The sequence below is a fragment of the Amblyomma mixtum genome, chromosome 5 (assembly GCF_055824585.1).
Source record: "Amblyomma mixtum isolate Tamu chromosome 5, ASM5582458v1, whole genome shotgun sequence".
Taxonomy (NCBI): Eukaryota; Metazoa; Arthropoda; class Arachnida; order Ixodida; family Ixodidae; genus Amblyomma; species Amblyomma mixtum.
In genome coordinates this window covers 5,075,199-5,096,162 of record NC_143016.1, presented here as the reverse complement: position 1 = coordinate 5,096,162, position 20,964 = coordinate 5,075,199, and the positions used below count along the sequence as shown (strand labels likewise).

General features: G+C 50.7%; 1 protein-coding gene across 3 annotated transcripts in view; it reads right to left on the bottom strand.

Annotated features, from left to right (window-relative positions):
• Positions 1 to 20,964, bottom strand: part of alpha-Catr (alpha-catenin related) — a 100,779-nt gene that overhangs the window by 53,359 nt on the left and 26,456 nt on the right. For 2 of the 3 annotated variants that reach the window (XM_089543154.1, XM_089543157.1), the window contains exon 1: positions 8,481 to 8,951. The exons of the other annotated variant lie outside the window; for it this stretch is intronic. In XM_089543154.1, the coding sequence (XP_089399280.1) occupies positions 8,481 to 8,594 (114 nt within the window). In that variant the 5' untranslated portion in view covers positions 8,595 to 8,951. Of the gene's footprint in view, positions 1 to 8,480; positions 8,952 to 20,964 lie in introns of those variants that run through there. 3 annotated transcript variants of the gene reach the window in all.

Below are 20,964 nucleotides of genomic sequence, written 5' to 3'. Positions count from 1 at the left end.
AAGCTGCGAGTGCCTGTCAGTTCTGTCGCCTGACCACCTCGACCAGTTAACTCAATAGAGAGAGCGTGACATATCACCGGAAAGGGACGGTGCAAGGTGAACCAGCAGCTAAGCCATCTGCTTTACTTTTCAGAGCTGTCAAATGATCTCCTATTCACAGAAAGAAAGAAAAAGGCTGATAACACCACGTCTGAAGAAGAACGCACACACGAATTTGTTGCACTGCGAATGGATACGGGCAAAGACACTGTGAAGGCTCTTGGCTACAGCGCTGCCCTACGTTCTCACTGCGGCTTCGCCACGGCGCCTTGCTGCGAGGCAAGGGTTTCACTCGCACAATATGCGCGTCCCTACAAAGCGTCAGCTTGCATGAAAGAAAAGAGCCAGGTAGTTGTAAAGAGACACAGCCGAGTCCACTAACTATTTCTGTCCTGAACACCTGTCGGATAGTCCTCGGCTGTAGCAGACTGCTGCGACAAAATCCATCATGTACTGGTACATAGCTGGCTGCACAAACCGTGAACGTGCGAAGCTGACCCGAGGTCGCCTTTCATTTATTTGATGCTGCGTGTGACTTTGTGGTCTGTTAATTTTGCAGGAACGGCTAAATGGAGTACGTGCCTCGATTTTAGCACTCCACGCCCGTTCATCGAGGCACCCTCTCCACCGAGGCCCCCAATATGGAGGACTTCCTCCAGATTGGCCATATCGTAAGTGAAAACTGGAGCGTCCACCCTGGAGAATGCTATTGTTTCGTACAATTCCACCAGATGCTCCCTCCACCGCTTGTTTTGCGCAGTATTCGCGAATGATTGTCGAACGAAAGCCAGCATGCCACACAGACCGCGTTCCTTCAACCTAATCTCATTTGTGAAGGGCCCCATGTCTCTGTAGAGCCACTAGAAGCAACTTCGTCTGCTTTTCGCCCTCAAATGACGTCACTTTTTTGTATATGTGCGCGCTAGAGTAACACGGAAAACTTTATAGGATATTCTATATGATATTTCTTTTTTCTAATTGCCGTATTCCATTTCAGTGGATGTCCATCAATAGCTACATGTGAAATTGCGACCGTTGTTAACATGCGGAAGAGCCTTGCAAATGACATCTGTGCGGCCCTGATTTATCAGCTTATCTTTTCTCACAGATGAAAGAAACGGGGCTCTGCAAGGCGGCAACACGTGCAGATTAACAATGCAGAGAGAATAGCCACTTTAGTGTTGACTTAAAGCCTCCTGCTGTGACTAACGACAAAAATATTCCGAGACGAGGCACACACGAAACGAGGCACGATGCACACAGTATTAAAAACAACAAAGTACGGAGCTTCACGCCATTCATTTGAATGCCATGAAACTTCATAACTTAAACAGTTACCCCCACCGAGAGCGAGGCCAAACATAGGGTTGGCGCTCACTTACGCGCTCGCTTACTGCAGGTAATCTGTTGCCAGAGACCCACTACAGTGCAATAAAATCTGCAACGACACATAGAACGTGAGGTAAGGAAAGGATTAAACGCAGCCGAATCTCAAACAGGCGCACCGTTCCCATTACAAATACAACCATTCGTCGGTGAGGCAGAAAATGAACAGCTAGAAGTGAGAATCGTTCATGCACGACATCTGTGTCCTCAACGGCCACGTTTTTGTTTGCCCCTCCTCCCGTCTGAAATAGAACAGAAAACGCCACCACAACTTTTCGGTGCACTGCGCAGAAATGCGACAGGCGTGTCACGTTGACTAGGCAGGGCGTCCCGCGGTTAGAAGTGCGCCCATATTGCTGCGCCAAGCCAATTAGCGCGCGCATGCCGAGCTGCGGAGCTGAGGAAAGGCCATACTGCGCATGCGCGAGGAGCAGTGACGTCACACGGCGCACAGCTGGCGCGCCGCCGCCGTCGCTGCGCGGGTAACTCAGAGGTGCCGCCGCCGCGCTCGCCAGTTGCGCATGCGCAGTAGCGGCGCATAGCTAGCGTGCCGGGGCCGCCGGCGCTGCCGCGCGCTCTCCATCGCCTCTCTCTCTCACCTCGTTGCTTTCGCAATCCTCCAGGTCTAACCAGAGCTAAACCACTGCCAATTTTCGCCATTGGCCCGCAGTGGTCGTGTAGTGTTATGACGGACGCTTCTTCTACGAGACCGCCCGTAGCAAGGTTGGCATCTGACTCGATGTCATTCACATAAGCACGGCCAGTGCCTACTGCACGTCAGAGAAACAGTAAAAGGGGCGGTACAAAATGACGTCACAGAATATTGTGAGAGACAACGGTAGCGGCAACCGTTGGGAATTTCTTTGAATGAAAGAAAGCAGTAGTGGAGGGGGAGGGCGCATGACATAAAGGTTCAGGTACAGAGGGCGACAAATCTCTGTCAAACCTTCAGATCGAATTATCTATCCATAATATCTGGAGGTGCTTTAGCGTTCCCCAAAAGAAATGCCACAATATTTATAAGCTTTACTATCGCCATGACTAGGGTCACCCTTCGATTCTTACTACACCAACATTCATCGACGCACACAATTTTCTACACTTTGACTCTTGTTGTTGTTATTATTATTATAAAAATTAATAATATTATCACTGACATCCGTAAAACGCTCACCTCTACAACTGTGCCTGGTGGGTGATTTGAACACAATTCGTTTTCGACGAACGGTGATGTCTCAGAATATTTACATTTGCTCTCTTCGCGTGGCATAGAAAACGCAATAGATTTTATCCCCCGAGAAAAGCTGGTCATTTGCTACCAAGCAAAGTGCTGCACTTGTCAAATTGCGGTCCACGCTTCGAACTATTGCTTATCCTCATCCCTCGATTCTTACAACTATTCCTTATCAAATTGCATCGGCAAAACCGCAACTGGAGCAATGCAGACGTAATGCGTACGGTTGCTGACAAAGAAATACTATGAAGGCTGCCAAAATGTGTGCCAAAAAAAAATATGAAACATTAAGCGAACAACACAGAGCCGGAAGAAATAAGGGACTCGCACTAATCGTACCTGCTAAACGACAGTGCTTCAGTCATAGTTTCAACCAGTATGCGGAAAGACGTTTTTTGGTCTTTAAACCAGCTTAGAGGCGAAGGTAACTCTTATGCTACTAATTTCGTTACAGGTAACCCATCAACAGTTGCAGTTAGCGTTTATCAATTTCTCCCGCGCGCTTCGGAAAACATTTTGACTGAAAGCACACCGCTTTCTACCTTGACAATAAAAAAAAAAACTGTACTTGCTTCTTCAGCTGATATGTGCACAAAATCATCTTTAGATTCCGACGAAGCCATCCAGCTGGAACCTACGACCTGTCAATTCGATTGCTGCAAAAAGATAGAGACGAGCTTTCATACCTTTTCCTTTTCGTACTGAATTCCCGCTCAGACAGTGGTTATAGCCCAGAAAAATGAAAGATGGCAGTTGTGCAACCTCTTCACAAGGAAAAACAAAGAGATCTCATTGAAAAGTAGAGGGTGATATCATTCTGCCCATACTATCTCAAATATCAGAGAAGTAACTCACAGAAATCATGACTTCTTTTACCAACAAATTTTCCATTCTATCCCATGATCAGTTGGCTTTGAGGGGTACCTTTGGAATGATTTTCTGATAGAGTATATGAGAGTTTGAAAATAACCTGTTCAGTGCTGCCTGGTCCTGGGATATTAGCAAAGTGTTTGATATTGTTAACAGCTACAATCTGTTATATAAACTTCACTGCCAAACATTCCACGGACTGTTCTGCGATGTATTCAATACCTAGTTTTCTGGTTGACCCCAAATAGTGGCATTAAACAAAGAACATATAACCAGATGACTAGGCAATAACATTGGGGTTTCTTAGCCGTTTAACGCTTAGTCTTAGACATACGCTAAACGGTATGTCGCGAATTCGCGACATACATTTGCACTCCGTGCACTGATTACTGCGAGGCAGTCACATACAGAGCTTGTTACCAACGTGTTCTGAGTAGCGGGGCAAATAGGAAGACATTTGTTAATTACAAGTTTTTTGCTGCCTTCATTCCCTCGAATTGGTGCAAGACCTTCGATCTGCATGGTCCCTCGCAAAATTTGGGCTAGCCAGACAAAATGGAACAAATGCTAATTGTTGCTAATTGGCGGCATACCGGCTTTTCAATCTGGGTACATTGTCTTGAATTACTTTTTTTTTCTTTGATTCTTTCATAATCTGGGGATTAAAGGCAATTGCGTTTCATCTTCGCTGCTTTTCAGTGTTTTTATTAATGACTTTGCTTCTGCTATATCTAAATACAATGCTTTGTTTGCAAACCGTTTGGGCTATAAAACTGCTGTTAACATGATTAAAAAATTGTGTTCATAAAACAGTGAACTGGCCTATAATCAACTTCTTTAATATTAATACTAAATAAGCAAAACTCCTTTGTTTTAGAAACCCTTTGATGACAACAGCGATTCCTGCTTCAATTTTTGCAATCGGTGTTCGCCAAATTCCTTGGCGAACTTGAGGTGCAACTGAATACACGTGAATACGTACCTCCAATAAAATATACGAAAGTGCTTTTGACGCAAGCATGCCTCGGATGACTTATTTACCCCATGTTTGTAAAACAGTTCGGCATGCTACTTGATTGCTTTCAATCTGCAGAAGCGTGGTGCCCTTTAAAAAAAGAGATGATTTGCATTCATTTGTTTACGAAATATTACGTTCTGCTCTTAAAATCTTCGCTTTATGTCGGCTTCTTTGATGGACACGTGCTTATTTGGTTTTCAAAAACATACTCAAAAATTTGAGGGGACACTGAAGCTCCGGCTTAAGGGTGTGACGTGATAGCGTATTGAGTCAATTCCCACATAAGCGGGTCATTCTCTACTTTGCATCCATAGATCCCTGGGAGTCGTCATGCCCCTCCTAGCGCAGTGGTGCAGCGGTTAAGCGAAGCGCCACTGCCCTGCGATGGCAAGTGCTGCCAGCGATGGGCCTTGTGTAGCCCAGGTTGCTTTTCCCGCGCGACCAATAATTAATTTAGCTGATTTAGCTTCCCACCTGCCACGGTGGAAAGTTTTTTCACAATCCGGTGGCCAGGTTGTGATGACGCTGCAAGGTCACGTGACCCAGGTGGCCCACCTGCCTTCTAAAACAAACGCTGAAAACAGCTTCACACACAGTCTAAGTGCTCTGTTTTGCTTTTTGTTCTACCGATGCGTATTTCGGTTCGTTAGTTTCACCGAGCTGTCAGTGACAGGTGATTGCTGTTGACGACCAACTGGGATTGCTTTCTGCATTCCAGTTTTTTACTCCATGATTGCGTACACACACTGCTATATCTGTACCGGCTCGTTATATTGGCGGTACCAGTCTCAGAAGCCAATTATGGCAGAGACAGGCCCGATCGGTACTGTATCGTAACTTAATTGCAATGAGCGTCATCAAGCATCATCATCAATAATAAACGAACCTTATTGTCTCCATAATCGTCATTGCACATGTTCACGTAAGGCGCGACAACGCGATATACGGCACGCAGCATGGTGCCCTCCCGCCTACAGCCAGCAAATGGCCTAGTGAGGAGCTTGAGGAACAGTGGCCGTCTCCCCATTCACCTGACCAGCGGTGCGGCGATCAAACGCACAGAAACGCCAATTTTGTCGTACGCCGACGCCCGGCGGCAGCGGTGGCGGTCAAATACCTGGGTTCTCGTTCTAGCACTCCTCATGCTCTCGCTCGTGGTGGACTCTGGGTTGAACAGATGCGAATAATTATTCGAGAGAAATGCGCATTTCAGAATTTCAAGTAACTTTACTGTAAACGACGACAGGCTAATAAACTTGGAGAGAGAGGGAACCTGCAGAACACTGGACTTAAAAACTTCAGCGCCTTTTTGAATCCCCCCCCCCCCCTTGATATAAATCTAGAACAAACATAACTGCCAATGAAGCCTACCGTTTTCTAACCGCTGTGAGTTAGTCAACTGGTGTATACACGACTTCTAGCTTGAAATTTCCTTTCGACATACCGGAGAGAGAGACAGACGCACTGCGTTAAGGGCGTTTCTAATTTGATTTCTTCACAGACTAAAGAAACAAATAAAATAAACAAACTAAACAAATAAAAGCCCCCTACGTCCACATGACAGGACAATCCAGGAGCCGTGCGGGACTCTTCCAAAGACAGCGCGCGTCACTGAAGGCCATTTCTGATCTTCAGTCTCGACAGAATAACGGGGTTTCGTCCGGGATTAAGCGGGCGTCGGCGGAGCGCAGGATAACAAGCGCACCAGGTAAAGGCAGCTCCGCGATTGGCAAACGGTGAAAAAGAAAATAACAATCGAGTAACAAAGCATCGCCAGATCCGGGAATCCTCTCATCGTTCGTAAGAAGGGTCGGCACGGCTTCCTAGCCCTCCGGAGAGGTCGGCCGTCCTGCAGCGCTCCTAAGTTTGACAGGCAAAGCACGCTTTACAGGCTTCTTTCACTGACGAGGCCAACAGAGTAGAAAGGATTCTCTCACGGCAACAAACGAACACAAATAACAGTGCGTCTTTGTTATCCAGTGCTTCGGACTACAGGACGCGTACACCTGTTCTTTCACCCTCCCTATACTCGTCCGAGCGAGTGACCGAGCACAAGGAAAAGAATGACGAGCATAGAAAAACGAAAAGAAAAATGAAACAGATTGAACACGCTTTTTGTCTCAGCCAGGCCAGTGAAACACAATGCGTTGCCGCCTGTCTTGTCTTGCACCATCTAACATGTGCGTAAGCGACGACCGGTGTCTCTCGGCGTAGAGCGGCTCTGCTGCTTTAACAACCAGCCAACGCACGCACTCATCTTTTACGACTCCCAAATGGACAGGGAAGAGAGGTAAATTCATTTGCAACGTCAGTCACGCGTGCCATCGAGAAGAAAGCTTGTCCAAGGTTCACACGGAATGCGTGCACGCTGTACTGTTATCAGTGCCATACCCAAAGAGCATTTGAAGTATCACAGAGTTTGTCAGTTTGTTAAGCTGCAGAACAAAAAAAAAACAAATTGAGCAAAAATATAACGACAGAGCAAGTCATCACTACTTTTACGATCAACTGATGCGTAGGCATGAGGGTGCAGACATCGTAAATTTTCCTTCACGTCGGCTTGAAGTACATGCGCATCTGTACATGTCTTGGCAGGCATAGGTAGTCCCTTTCTTCACACCAGCGCCACCTTTAAACCAGGCCGCACTGCCTGCTGTTTTTCTACATTTTCATTTTCACTGCCGTTATTTACTGCGCAGCAGCCACTGGACACAATTATATACGAGACAAACGCCCACCACCACAGTTTAGCGTGCGGAAATCAACATAACTTGCAGGAAAAGTCATGTGAGAAAGTTCTGAGACGCAAGAGAATATACCACACCGCAGCGCCCCACGCGTCTTCTTGTGAACAGAGTATACGCACGTGAGTGCTAAATGTGTCAGCAACGGAAATATAGGTCGCCTTCATGTTCTTGACAAACCCTTAAGCTTCGTCAAATGCAGAAAAAGGTGGGGGCTTTAAATATACTTTCGTAACCCGAGGTTTCTTTAGCCCAAACGTGCACATCTACATATCACAGATTTGCTTTTTCTGCCGTATAAAATGCAGCCGCTATGGAAAACAATCGTCTTCACGGCCTCAAGCAGATTGTCTCGGCTGCTGGCCGAAGCCGAGGAACAGATGCTGGCCAGTGATGTTGGCGATCTACTGCATCCGTACGCTAGTTTGCTGGCCGTAAAAATAATTTCGTTCAGTCCTGCCGTATCACTTCACACGTACCTTGAGTTTTTAGGGTATTCTGTCTCACTACTTCTCGATTTCGTTTTTGCTATTCCGTACTTTACGATATTAAGTTTAGAAACTGCATGTCACGCGGTACTAACACAGAGTTCTCGTTAAGGACCCTGCACACCAAAGACGCAGGGCACTCATTCCTCATTTACTGAAATTGCTAGCCAACACAAGAAAGTGTGCTGTAGTAGCGCGACCGCGGACGCCTTCCAAGCCATTTACGACCACACACACACCGTTCGCATGTCCCCGCATTCTGCTCACACTGTTACAAGACTACTCAGTGCGCATCGCGCTCGACTCCAAGGTGGTCCCGTACGCGTGTAGCTTATCGGTCGCGCCTTCCCCGAATCAAACTGCCATCCGAGGTACTATCAACAAGCAAGTTTGAACAGCGCTCGGTAGCTTATCGATTGTATGTTGTTAAAGCGACGAACACGCTTCGTCTCGCTGTTTTCATGCGCACACGCTTGTCTGACGGGCCTGCAAACCAACAAGTGTGGTCCAACACACGGACGGCCGTTTTCCGCCGCTGAGCTTCGGAGCAAGCAAGCACGCACAGACAGGCAGGTACGTATCGCGCTGGGTTCAACAAGCCGGGTGATCGGAGCTGGCGGACCGGTCACTCGCCGGCGCTCCGTATCGGGGGCAAGGTCGCCCGGGCGCCGCGTGCGAGGGGTCCACGACCGCGTACTCACTCGCCGCGGCGTGTAGCGCCTCCGGCCGTAGGGCTGCTCGAACGTAACTCCGGGCAGGGGCGATTCACAGTCGGCGAAGTTGACGCTCGGCGAGCGCAGGCAGCGTTGAGTCATGGCGACGCCGCTGACCAGCGCGGACTCGGAACGACGGACCCGACGCCGCGGCCCCGGTCCCCACGCATGGTCTTCCCGCAGGCTGCCCGTAGTCGCGGAGCAGGCCCCGGCGCTCTCCAAGGAGGCAGCGGCAGCCGTGGTCCAGGCCTCGCGGCCCCGTTCGCTTGACCCCAAGACCGTCGTTCGCACCGACCCGCAGGGGAACAGCCGGGCAACGGAAGATAAAAAAAAAGAAGCAGGGGGGAATAGGGAGCAGCGGGAGGAACCCGCTCCGAGGCGAGGGTGCCGACAGCGCTGGGCGGCGCTCGCTGCGTCCCAAATATGGCGCCGACCGGTCACGTGGGAACCCCGGCGGCGAACGCGAGGAGGCACTGCGAAAGCACAACTCGGCCGTGGCCGGTCAGGTGGCGCGAAGAATGCAAACCCAGTTACGGACAGCCGCCGGTGCGCGTCGCGTGGGTCGGAGGGAAGCCGCGCTCCACTGCGCAAGCGCGACGGGAAAGAACCGAGGGAGCGCCGACGGAGAAGGTGCGATCTGCAGCGCACAGGTGGCAGCACGCGGCGGGGATTCGGTCCCGCTTATTAACGGAGTCCCGGATGCCGGCGAGCTGGCCTCGGTGCACCGGGATGCCCGAATCGCGGAGAAAAATAGCACACCTGTCAGCGGCACACCTCGCGCGGACACCGCGCGGGAAGGCAGGGTGATAACGAGGACTCTGCGGGGGAAGCTGCCCGCGAAGGAAGGGCGATAGCCGAGTTTCAATCAACGCCGAGGTTGAATCGCCCTCTCTCCTCGCGTGCTGCTTCGGAGGACGGCGTCTCCTGTGCCGAACGGCGGCCGGTCCCACCGCGACGGAGGACGTTTTCTTCCGGCACGATCGCGAATCACTGTAGGGCCTTCCTAAAAGAGGGCTCTTCCGTCACAACAGGTGAAGAGAGCTTTCTCGCCAACAGCTGGATACATTGGCGCCTTTCTTCGAGTCTGGGGCTGCAAGCACGCCGGATGACCGTTCGCAGCTGAACACGCCAGATATTACTCGTTCGCTAGCTGCTACTTCAGCCGACCAAAACGAACTACACCTGGAAAATGCTTGCACCTACATGAAAGTTTTTTGGAGGCTGGCACAATTAAGCAAAAGTTAGAGTAAGTACACAACTTCGTCATGTACCGGAAATTTTCAACAAGGGTTTTCGTGTTGGGCTCCAGGTTTAATCAAGGGCGTCCCATCGAATGACCAATTATAATGGCCTCTTTAACGGAAGTTCGTTGTCATTGGTATAGTCCCCCTCCCTTAAGGAGCTGCTGCCAACGGTTTCTGCACACTGTCGCAGAATAGGACGGCTACTGGCGGCGCACTGCATTGAAGATGTATCATGCAGCTTGAGAAAACGCTATCTAGCCTTTAGCGTCAGTCACGCAGAGACTCCATTCCTCTACGACGGTAGGCGGAGGCTACTGCACCGCTGGCGGGGAATATCAAAAGTTATGCGCTCCTGGAAGATACAAGACAAACTTACGTATTAATGCAGCGCAACTCAAATCTATCGCGCGCAAAAAAAAAAAAAAAGGTGAAGGCTACAACTCGGGACGAAACACTTATTGATCCCGTCTCAGAGTTTTGTTTCTCACAATTAGTGTTTGTTACAAAACTGGCACGCGTCGGTATGACTATTAACAAATACATCATAACTTGATTTAAAAAGGCACCCGAATGATTAGTTAATAAAAGTCAATAAATGTCTGCTTCTTGCCGTCTGTCTCGTAACCTACGTCTTGATTAGCCCATTGCTGAACATGCACACATGTGAATATGTCACGCGAGTAAAATGACGGTCGTTTAGCCCTCGTAACCTCACATCGAACTGGCGCGCAAGTTATGACGCCGATGTGGTATAAGCGACAGCGAATCGGTGGAGAAACGATATCTTGCTCGGAGTCTGCACATTCATTTCCGCCCTGACTCGTTTCACGCCTACGAGGAACAGCCAGCGTCTCGTGGTGCGGCAAACGTTTCCTCCGCTCTGTTCACGTCCCCGCACGTGTCCTTGCCGGATCACTCGAAAGGCGTGCTATCGATCACCAAACACGCCCATCGCCTGCTACGGCGTTGCTCACTTGCCCCTCTTCGCGTCAGGACGACGGCGGATCCCGCGAGCTGCCCCGTAGTAGGGCCGGCACGCCGCTTTCGCATGCGGCCAGGTGAACTCGCGCCCTGCGCGGGGAGAGCGTGCTGCCCTGTACAGCACTAAGCTGTCCGACCAGCGACAGCTGATCGAGCGTGCTTGCCGAATCATGGCCGCCAACGGAACCCTTGACTGAGGGCCCCGCCCAAGAGGACATCGCCACTTCTTCCTTCGATTCGGGGGCAACACTTTAATTATTTTTTTTCTTCTCCCTCGGGGAAGAGTTACGTAGTACCGGCCTACTGGAAGCACTGCACGCAGGTAGATAAAACAGCGGGCGTATTTCCTTTAACGATCGCAAGAGCAAACGCCGCAGGTTTCTTCCAGAGCCTGAGCGTTCTGCGTCGCTGTTCGTTGACAATAACGGGCGGCGAGTTAGGACTTCGTCGCACCGGACATACATCACGACGTGCAAGAGAACGAGAAAACAAGCTAGCCATCTGCGCTACTCTAGACAGTCAAGTCAGTAAAAGAAAATCAGTTTAATCAAGACCGAAGTAACAGCAGTCATTGTCGCTCTAGCCTTCTGCTGAACAAAGAAAGAAAAAAGAGAACTGCCTTCCATTTGGGACAAAGAGCGTTGGCGTGACAAAGCCGGCTTTCCTTCGGGCGCCCTGCGAAAGGCTGGCCAAATTGAGTTTAACGCACAGAGCAGCCAGATGGGAGGGACGGGCAAAGTAGAGCAAGAGTCGTTTCCGTAATGAGCAGAGGAGATTACGGGCCTGCCGAGGAGGGCGCGCAATACACTGGGCGCAGAGGAAAACACCGTTGCTCCTTTAATCTCGCTCGCGAACAAGCCAGACAGAACCCGCCGAAAGCGGCCGCGGACTCTCTGCCGCGCCGAGAACGGCGGTGTGTAAGAGCAGCGGCTACTTATTCGAAGCGGCGCTAGACGCTCAACAACTGTATCACAGATACTTGCGCCATGCCATGCCGAACAACAACACAGCGGGCGGCATGCATCACATAGCCTCGACGCCTCTTCCCACATTTCAATGCGACCGAGGACGACATGCGAATGACGTGACTAAGTGGCCACCATCCACGTGAGACATAGATGCTTCACAACAATAGCTGTGAGTAGTAGAAGTAAAAACATTTATTGTTGCAAAAGGAAGAGTTAGGGAGTAGAGGGTGGGGGATAGATAGATGTGGAGCTTCAGTGGTCGGTCTTCCCTATTCCAGGATCCCGTTGGCCTCCGCCGCTGCCTTGGCCCTCGTCACCAGCATAAGCTGTGTGCTCGGGTCGGAGTCAGTCAGGAGGGCCTCCCACTGCTCTAGACTAGGGCTATTTATCTTTGGTAATAAAGGGCTTTTTTCACAGCCCCAGGTGACGTGGTACGTTGTGGCGTAGCCCCCACACCACACGCACTCTTTCGCGTATCTGTTCGGCCACATTTTATGATACATGGCTCTGCTTGGGTAGGTGTCTGTTTGTAGTCGTCTGAGCGTGGTGGCCTGCTCTCTGTTGAGGATATCCGCCGGAGCCGAGTACTTCTTGCGCGCTCCCAACAACGCCTTCATTGCCTCCCCGTAAGATTCTGGCGTGCTGAAGGGTTCGGCCGGCAAACCCGCCCTCCGGTTCGTGAACCCTCGGACAACGGTGTCTGCCATGAGATTTCCCTCAACCCCAGTGTCAGGGACCCAAATGATGGTGTGTTGAATGTTTGTGTTGTTTGATCCATGTCTGTGCTGTTTTTGTTCGAAGAGGATCCTCGCGGCTTTTCGGCCGATCCGCCCATCTCTGTATGCCCTCGCTGCAGCCTGAGAATCCGTCGCTATCCAGTAACTCAGTCCCTGCCGATTGGCTTCAGTCAGGGCTAGAGCTATGGCGATCTCTTCCGCTGCTTGTGTTGTCCTTGTGCGCACTGATGCACCAGTAATTATCTTCCCATTGGCGTTCACTACTGCTACTAGCGTTTTCTTTCGTTCTGTACTTGGACGCGTCAACATACAGAACCATCTGTTTCTTCTTTAGGAACCTGTCCAACTCCAATGATCTCGCCGCCCATCTTCCTTCGTGGTTCTTCGGGTCCATGTTTCTGGGCACTGGTTGAACTCCTTCGAAGACAAGCCCTTTGGATGGGGTTTGCCGAACGTTCTAGGACGGGTTATAGATGCTGCCAGCCGTACACTTTCTGAATCATTCGTGAAGTTGTTCAGGTCAGCGTCCGTCTGTTCTTCCATCAGCCTCAGAGACGTGTTCGGTTCTGCTGCCGCAATCACGTGACATCTCATAACGCTCACCTCGAGCGCTTTTCTGCACATGGCCTCAAGCGCAGGTTGCCATCGAGATTCTGAAGATGCTCTTGACTCGTCCAGCTGCACCAACTACTTGCAGCGCTACTGCTGACAAGCATATAGACGCACTTTACCCGAAACCAACTAGCCCAATAAGCCACTTTGATATAGGCATTGTTCATGCTCTAAGATACCCGTTAGGCGTGCCTTCCACAGTCTTGCGAGGATGGACTAATGGGTATAGTCGCAAGGGTTTACCCATTCCTTGACACCATTTCAGGTGCGCACTTAAGAGGCTCTTTGGGTCCCAAGTGTGATATCCCAGTGTACTGTATTTCTAGTCTCTGCAAATTATGTATTGTTAATTATTGTACATAAATGCATTAAATTAACATCACGGGCGAAAAAAAAAAAAACTGTTACGTGTTAGCTTTGCTGCGTATATAAGGCGCTAAAATCGGCGAAAGCTACAGTTGTTCTGCTGCCTTAGCTTTGCTGCGTATATAAGGCGCTAAAATCGGCGAAAGCTACAGTTGTTCTGCTGCCTGTATTTAGCTAACGCTTAATAAATACTGTAAGCTCAAAGACCCAGAAACCTTGTGGCAACCTGTGCAATCAGAACGATCTCAACGGGCGCACGGTCACGTGCCTGGCGCAGGCCACGTGACCTGATGTTGACGGTCTACGCTGTGAATGCTGAATCAGCCGGGGAGGGCTCGCTCGCTGTAAAAATCGCAATTGACCTAATGGTTAAAGGAGCCTTGAGGATAGACTGAAGTTGGCATGAATCGAAAGGTTACCGCGTTCTTGTGACAAGTTGGCCGCTCTCACCAAGAACGGAGCTTTCATAAGCTATAAAACACAGAAAACAACGCACAGGTGTCGCCTCCACTGGCAGATTTCGGAAGTAAACTGCGGTGCGTCGACACAGTTTTTTGCTTGGATCTCGGAGGCTATATACGCTATACCACCAGCATGGGCGTCCGGAGGGGGGGGCAAGGGGGGGCGGCTGCACCCCCCTGGAAAATCACTCACTCGAACCGTGAGTGATGGCCGCACGCCAGGGGCGGTGGTGCGCTCAGTCAAAAGGGTAAAAGCAGCCCCGCATGGTCACATCTGCGAAATGCCGCGTCCGGGCGTGCGTCGTTCCGCCGTTTTCAAACCACGCCATCGTTAGCTCTACTGAAGGGCGACCTGTTCCAGACATACAGCGGCACCGGCGAGCATGTGTTTCGAGCCGCCTTGAGATGGGTGTCTGTTTCTTTGATCTCTAGAGAGATAGCGACACGGAGGCAGACAGTGCACGGGGCATCTTGTTTTCGCCTATCGTTACGCCGGTCACCGATGAATTCTTAAGGAGGGAAGGTAAAATCAGCCGTGTCCACCCCCGCTTTGTCGGGCTGCTCAGGGGCAAGCGGGCGATGAGTTGGCGCCGCCGCCGCTCGCTGTCTCCTCCGATCCACGGGTAGCGCAGTTCGGTAGAAGCGCCGCTTTCAGAATCTCCGGCAAAGGGGATTAGCTGCTTTTGTTCACGGCGACGCAGTCTCCCGAGGCGCCCCCACACCAGCGTTCTTTGCGTCTTCTGCGAAAACCAGCGCCTTTGGTCAACGCAGCCCGATGGCGCCTGCCTGGCTCGCCTGTCACCTCTGGCTGGGCCTCAAATCACAACAGCGCCCATGTACTGTGCGTGTCAGTGCATGGTAAAGAGACCCAGGTGGTCGACATTACCCGGAACTCTGTACTACTCCATCCCTCATAGCCTGAGTCGTTTTGGGGCTCTGAACCCCATAAAAACACAAAAACAAATTTTCCGACTGGAGTGGCGAGTGTCCCTTCCCCTCGGAAGTTGCGCGGCGTTCCTTTCACCCCCAAAGTGCGCATTCGGGGATACTGCGGCAAGTAAGCCCTTGCACGTGTGCGCGCCTCTGTGTTTGTGCTTGGGTGTTTTTAGTGGCCGGTTGTCAGCGAAGCTGAGAACAACCAAGACAGCGGACGAGAAAACGACGAGCGGAGAGCAGTGTGTGTGCGGTTGCTCGACTGTGCGGATGCGCAAGCAAGATGGAGCGAGGTGTATGAAGCTGCGAGCGTGCATTTATCTTGTAAATAAGTTTTCGTTGTATATATAGTCATCTTTTGTTTTCAACGTACGCGTTCAACAGTTTTTCCAATCAATGTGTATGATGAGTGTGCACCGAGAGCGTGTAATTAAGCACAGAAGTGAATTTATCACACGTGTAATTACGCAATTCGCCCAGAAAAATCCGAGGCGCCTACAGTTGCTGTTCAAGGAAGACTGACTGAGTGACTGTAGTTGTGTGTTTGTGAACATATTGTGCTGTGTGCTGGTCATCAATCCGGGTGAGTCGAGAACCCGTATGCAGCAAGACTGAGCACTCTTCTCCACGAAGTGATATAGCATCTTTTTGCATTTTTATTAATTTTAGTTGTTTCTTCGTTGATAAACTCCAATGTACCTCTCCTAGCCGCGCTTTAATTTGCTGTTTGTAATTTTTCTTTCATGTGTGCATTTTGTTTAATTTTTATTTATATATAAATAAATAAATTTACTCCGCAAATAGCGCCTTTCTGCTACGAACATACCCCCCCCCCCCCCCCCCCCCCCCCGGGGCACCAACGGGGCCCCCCCCTGCAAAAAATTCTGCGGACGCCCTTGACCACCAGTCACTTCAAAATTGCGACCACTGAGTCATTTTCGGGGAAGACGTCATGAGTTTGGATCGACAGGCGGAAAAATAAATGCAATAAATGCGTCTTGTGCTGCCGGATAGACGTTAATATACCCAGAAAGAGAAATAGAATCTTTTTTTTTTTTTTTATGAGGAACAAAAAATTGGATGGAGTGGCCCTTTTAAGGCGAGACTGGGGACAATTAGAAGTTAGCCGCAGCAGTAGGGTACCGCGTTGTAGTCACAAAGAGCCCACTCTTACCGAAAAAAAAGAAGGGGGTTTTATAAGCTAAAGGAGACCAAAAAACAAAATACAGGAGTCACCATCTACAGCCGGTTTTCGAAGTAAAACCATACGTCCACAACGATTCCTGGTAGGGGATCCCAGAGGCTATGCTACACCGCCATTCACTGTTGGTTTCACTAAGCACGTCATGAGTTTGAAAGGACTGGCGGGAAAAATTTTAAATCCAATTTTCTTGCCGCTAGATGTCTTTTGCTGCCGCCCAAACGTCAACATAGCCAGAAAGAGTCAGAGAATTAATTTTTACTAGGAAAAATATTTGGATAGCGTTTTCCTCAGGGCCCTTAAAGTCGGTTCCAAATAGGCTAGCGGCCGCCGCGGTGGCTCAGTAGTTAGGTGCTCGACTGCTGACGCAAAAGACGAAGGTTCGATCTCGGCCGGAGCGGTCACATTTCGATTAGGGTGAAATGCTAGAGGCCCGTATACTGTGCGGTGCCAGTGCACTAAAGAAAAAAAAAAAGAACTAGGTTATCCGGAGCTCTCTACTATGGCGTGCCTCATAGCCTGAGTTGCTTTTGCTCTGCACGGACGTGAGTTCGAATCCCGCTCGAAATGCACAGAGATTTTTTTTCTTGTTTATGAAAGCACGTCGTTTCTTTTCACGTCCTTTGAAAGCGCGAGGCGTCACTGTCGTAGCGTAGCCGGTTGACCCAATTTCTAGGCACTCTTATCACCACTGCGCACTTTTCCCTTGTGTTCCTTTTTTTCCCCATTAGCGCCGCGCCCGCTGTGATGAGTGGCGCTGTAGACGCGCGGGCCTTAGAGTGTAGAGGCCCGTTTCTTCCTCTTCATTGTCTCACGCCGTGATCACCTCCGGATTCGCGTGCAAAGGACCGACGCGGGGACCCAGACACGAAGGCCACCCTGTACAAGAAGCGCGAAGGGAATTGCAAGCGGGGGACGCGCATAGCGCGAGCGCTCCCCGCAGGAATTACTGCGGACACGCTCGAAATGCGTGCTAACGATCACGCTCTACCAGCCGGACGCTGCCCCCGCAGAAAGGCTCCAGGCTACGCCGCTGGGCAGATTGAATCGAAGCGCGAAGAAGAGCAAGAGAGAGGTGGCGCCGATCACGCTCTCGGGTGCGTTGCATTCAAGCCGAGCGGGAGGCAGTGATCGAGCGCGACCCCAGCTACAGGGCGCGGCTCGCCTTCGTCGACGAGGCTCAAGGCGCCAATGATGTTACCGTGCGTGCTGCGACCGTTCCGACGGGAAACTGCTGGCTAGCCTCAGCCACGGCAGCACCCGATGAGCGAGGAACGGCGCTATTTCGGGGCCGCCGGGGAATCGATGCACCCCCGCACTGAATATCGCTTCCATACGCCCTCCCTTCGCGCCGCCAAAGGAAGTCAGCGAGGTACTTCCTCGGGAAAACTGTCTCGTGGAGTCACACTCGTTGGCATAATTGCTTCACTTTTCAGCAAGTTCAATGTTGATGCGGTGTGTCTTGAACGGAAAAGGAGGTAGCCCACAAGGATGTGGCACAGCGGAGCCACCTCTCTGCTACCTTCGACGGATGCAAACGGGGGCAAAACGGCAGGAGCAATGGCGTCTCGCAGCTCGGAGGACGAGCGACCACGCAACGAACAAACCCGCAAACGCAGCCATCGGAAAGGTCCCATGGCGCGCATCGAACGTGAAGGAGCGAAGCACAAAGCGCTGCACTGCGCGGGGCTGCGCTCCCTCGCGGAATTACTGGCCTCCTACTGGCGGCCAGATAATTGCGTACACGGCCGCTACGCAGCCGCGGCCACGGCAGTGTTCGGGAAGCGGGCTCCTCAGTCTCGGTGCTGATTGGGTTGGCGCGGGGATGACTGTGATTGGTCACGAACAGGCGCTGAGCAATCAGCCAGACAGCTGCGGGCCCTTCGCCGCCTACGAAGATGGCATACGCGAGCGGTCCTTCGAACGCGTTAAAGGCTTCCGAGTTCGCGCGCGTTTGCCGGGTTAAATACGCTGTAGGCCAGCCGAGACAAAGCCCACGATCCGGTCGCAACGCCTCAAGCACATCTTAATGCGCTTGCTTGCAGCCGGCGGCGGTGTCGAGCGCGCTCTTATCAATAAGAAAATTTGCCCTGTTTATTTTTAAGTCAACGGTCTGGAATACTTTTAAACTTCTGCACTGCCTCTATATAATATAATTTGTTCCATTAATCACAGACGCCGTACAGTCAAACCTCGTGATAACGAAACTGTTTATAACGAAATATGGTATACACCGAAGGGATATACATTCCTCCCAGAAGCCTCCGTAGATGCACGTGTAACTGGTATAGTGTGCTTGACATCGACATCAGGCTTGTTTCACGTGCCATGCGGCCGAAAACTAAAACGCAGAACAACTTTCCTTGAACACATACCCGCCATCATGACTTGCCTTCAGTCTGGCATACGCATTCCCCAGAAGACGCTTCTGGCATGCAGTGAAGTGTTGCGGCCCGCGTGCTCGCTAGCTGCGCGGCAAAGCCAACCGAAGCGCGTACTCGCGACGAGATCGCAGCCGTACGCCTTCCTTCAAAGTGGTCCGTACCCGCTTCAGCATTGAAGACAGGAGCTCATATTAATTCAGTATGCTCCCAGGCTTCACGCACTCTTGGTTATTTACGACGGAACCTAAAATCAGCACCACCTGAAATCAGACAACTAACTTATCAGACATATGTGCGCCCAAAGATCGAATACGCTTCATCCATCTGGCACCCTTCACAAGCATACCTTACAAATGAATTAGAAGTCATTCAAAACCGAGCGGCGCGGTTAATCAGTTGTGACAGTTGTGTCACTGCACTAAAACGAGCCCTTTCCCTCATAAGTCTCTAATCATGTCGCATCATATCACGCCTATGCCTCCTTCATTCCTTTTTCTACCGCCTCATTAACAGGCATCCTTTGCTGCAGCCGCCATCAAGAATATCCCCTCGCCTAAACCACAGTCATCCCGTAGCTCTCATGAAAGGCCGCACGTCAGCGATTAATGATTCATTCCTTCCAGATGAAATAGCCCGATGGAATGTCCTGCCAGATAATTATGCTTCGTGCACTGGTCGAGCAATTTTTCGCACCAAACTAGCCAGTCACCTGCGGTTTACGCGATGTTTTTTGCCTTACCAAATAATCTGATCCTGTGCTGCTGTCTCTTCTCATGATTTTTTTGCTTTGTTTCGTTCCTTTGTTTTTTGCTTTTGTTATTGTTGAGTTGGTTGGTTTGGTTTGGTTTATGGGGTTTAACGTCCCAAAGCGACTAAGGCTATGAGAGACGCCGTAGTGAAGGGCTCCGGAAATTTCGACCACCTGGGGTTCTTTAACATGCACTGACATCGCACAGTACACGGGCCTCTAGAATTTCTCCTCCAAAGAAATTCAACCGCCGCGGCCGGGATCGAACCCGCGTCTTTCGGGTCAGCAGCCGAGCACCATAACCACTGAGCCACCGCGGCGGCCTATTGTTGAGTTGGTATCAATATGTTGTTACACACTGTTCTTGCCCCCACCTTATGGAATGCCCACGGGCCCTTAAGGTTTCAATAAATGAAATGAAATTAAAAAAAATATTCTGAACAGGTCTCTCCCTGTCTTCTAAAACATTTAATTCCTCCAAGATCCACTTTCTAGGCACCGAAGTCACTTGGGAAGCCGAAGAAACGGGCGCGCGTTGGCGAGTCTGATATAATCCGTTGGTGTACACTCTGCGTCACCCTTGTGCAGAGTGGTCAAGCAGTGCGCAACAATCAATGAAAACTAAAATCAGATAGCAGCCAATGGTTTTCGGGTAAAGAGCTGGTTCGCACGTGGTTTGTAGTGCGTATGCGGCTCTATCTCCGCGCAAAGGTTGATTCAAGAACTGAGTATAACTGCGGCGAGGTGTCGTTTCATTTGGCTTGGTTTAGGTTTGGTTTATGGGGTTTAACGTCCCAAAGCGACTAAGGCTATGAGAGACGCCGTAGTGGAGGGCTCCGGAAATTTCGACCACCTGGGGTTCTTTAACGTGCACTGACATTTGGCGTCCAGTGCGCTGCTCGAGCGCTTTACACAAGGGTGGCGCATACCGTACGTATATTCGGCCGTGTGGTGCCGGGCGCTCGCTGAGCACACCGCACATCGGCGAAACACTACACGCCAACTGCGTTATCCTCGGTAAACAACGTGGCAGGTAAGCCAGTTGACATGCGAAAGTCGCAACTAAGATCGTGTACCGCTATGGCGAAGCAATGGCTATAACGAATAAATCGCGCGGCCCCTGAGACTTCGTTATAAAGAGGTTCAACTCCAGTGCAGGTCGTTGGCTAGGTGCTAGACTCTCATTATCTATTTCTTGGCTAGTGAAGGGATAAACCCAGTGAAGTTCACCGCAAAAAGGCAGTCCGGTGTGATGACTCTTGTTTGCCATTGCAGCAAGCGTTTGCCATTGCAGCAAGCAAGAGCGATGTGAGAACTTTAAAAGCGGCGTAACGTCCGTGGAAGACATTGGCGTCGCAGGTAGGCCGGGCGCACCAAGCAGCGACGCCAGAAATCACTGCACCAGTACAGAATCACCAGCGAATGAAAGTTGCCGTGTGAGTGTGAAGAAGATTGGGCCCTGCATGAAAATATAGCTAATCACAAGCAGGCCACTTAGTCCATGATGTTCTGCTGTACAAAAAAAAAGATAAAAAAATTAATAGGCGATCCAATGTGATGCGACAAATCTGCGACGGCAGGGTGCCGACCATCTCGCCGCCGCTTGCGTTTTGCGTTTTCTCCTTACTTGTAATTCGGCTGCTCGCACTGGACCTTCGCGTCTTTCCCGCTTCACTTCCACTTTGGCCGCTCGCCCCTCTGAGTGCTGGCGGGCCCAGGGTAGCTGGCGCAGGTCGCCGCACACGACCCCGTCCGCGCCGGCAAACGACAACAGCTAGTTGCTGTTTATGGCCCGCAGAAGTTTGTCGATACAGTCCAGCATGTCGGCGGACATCAC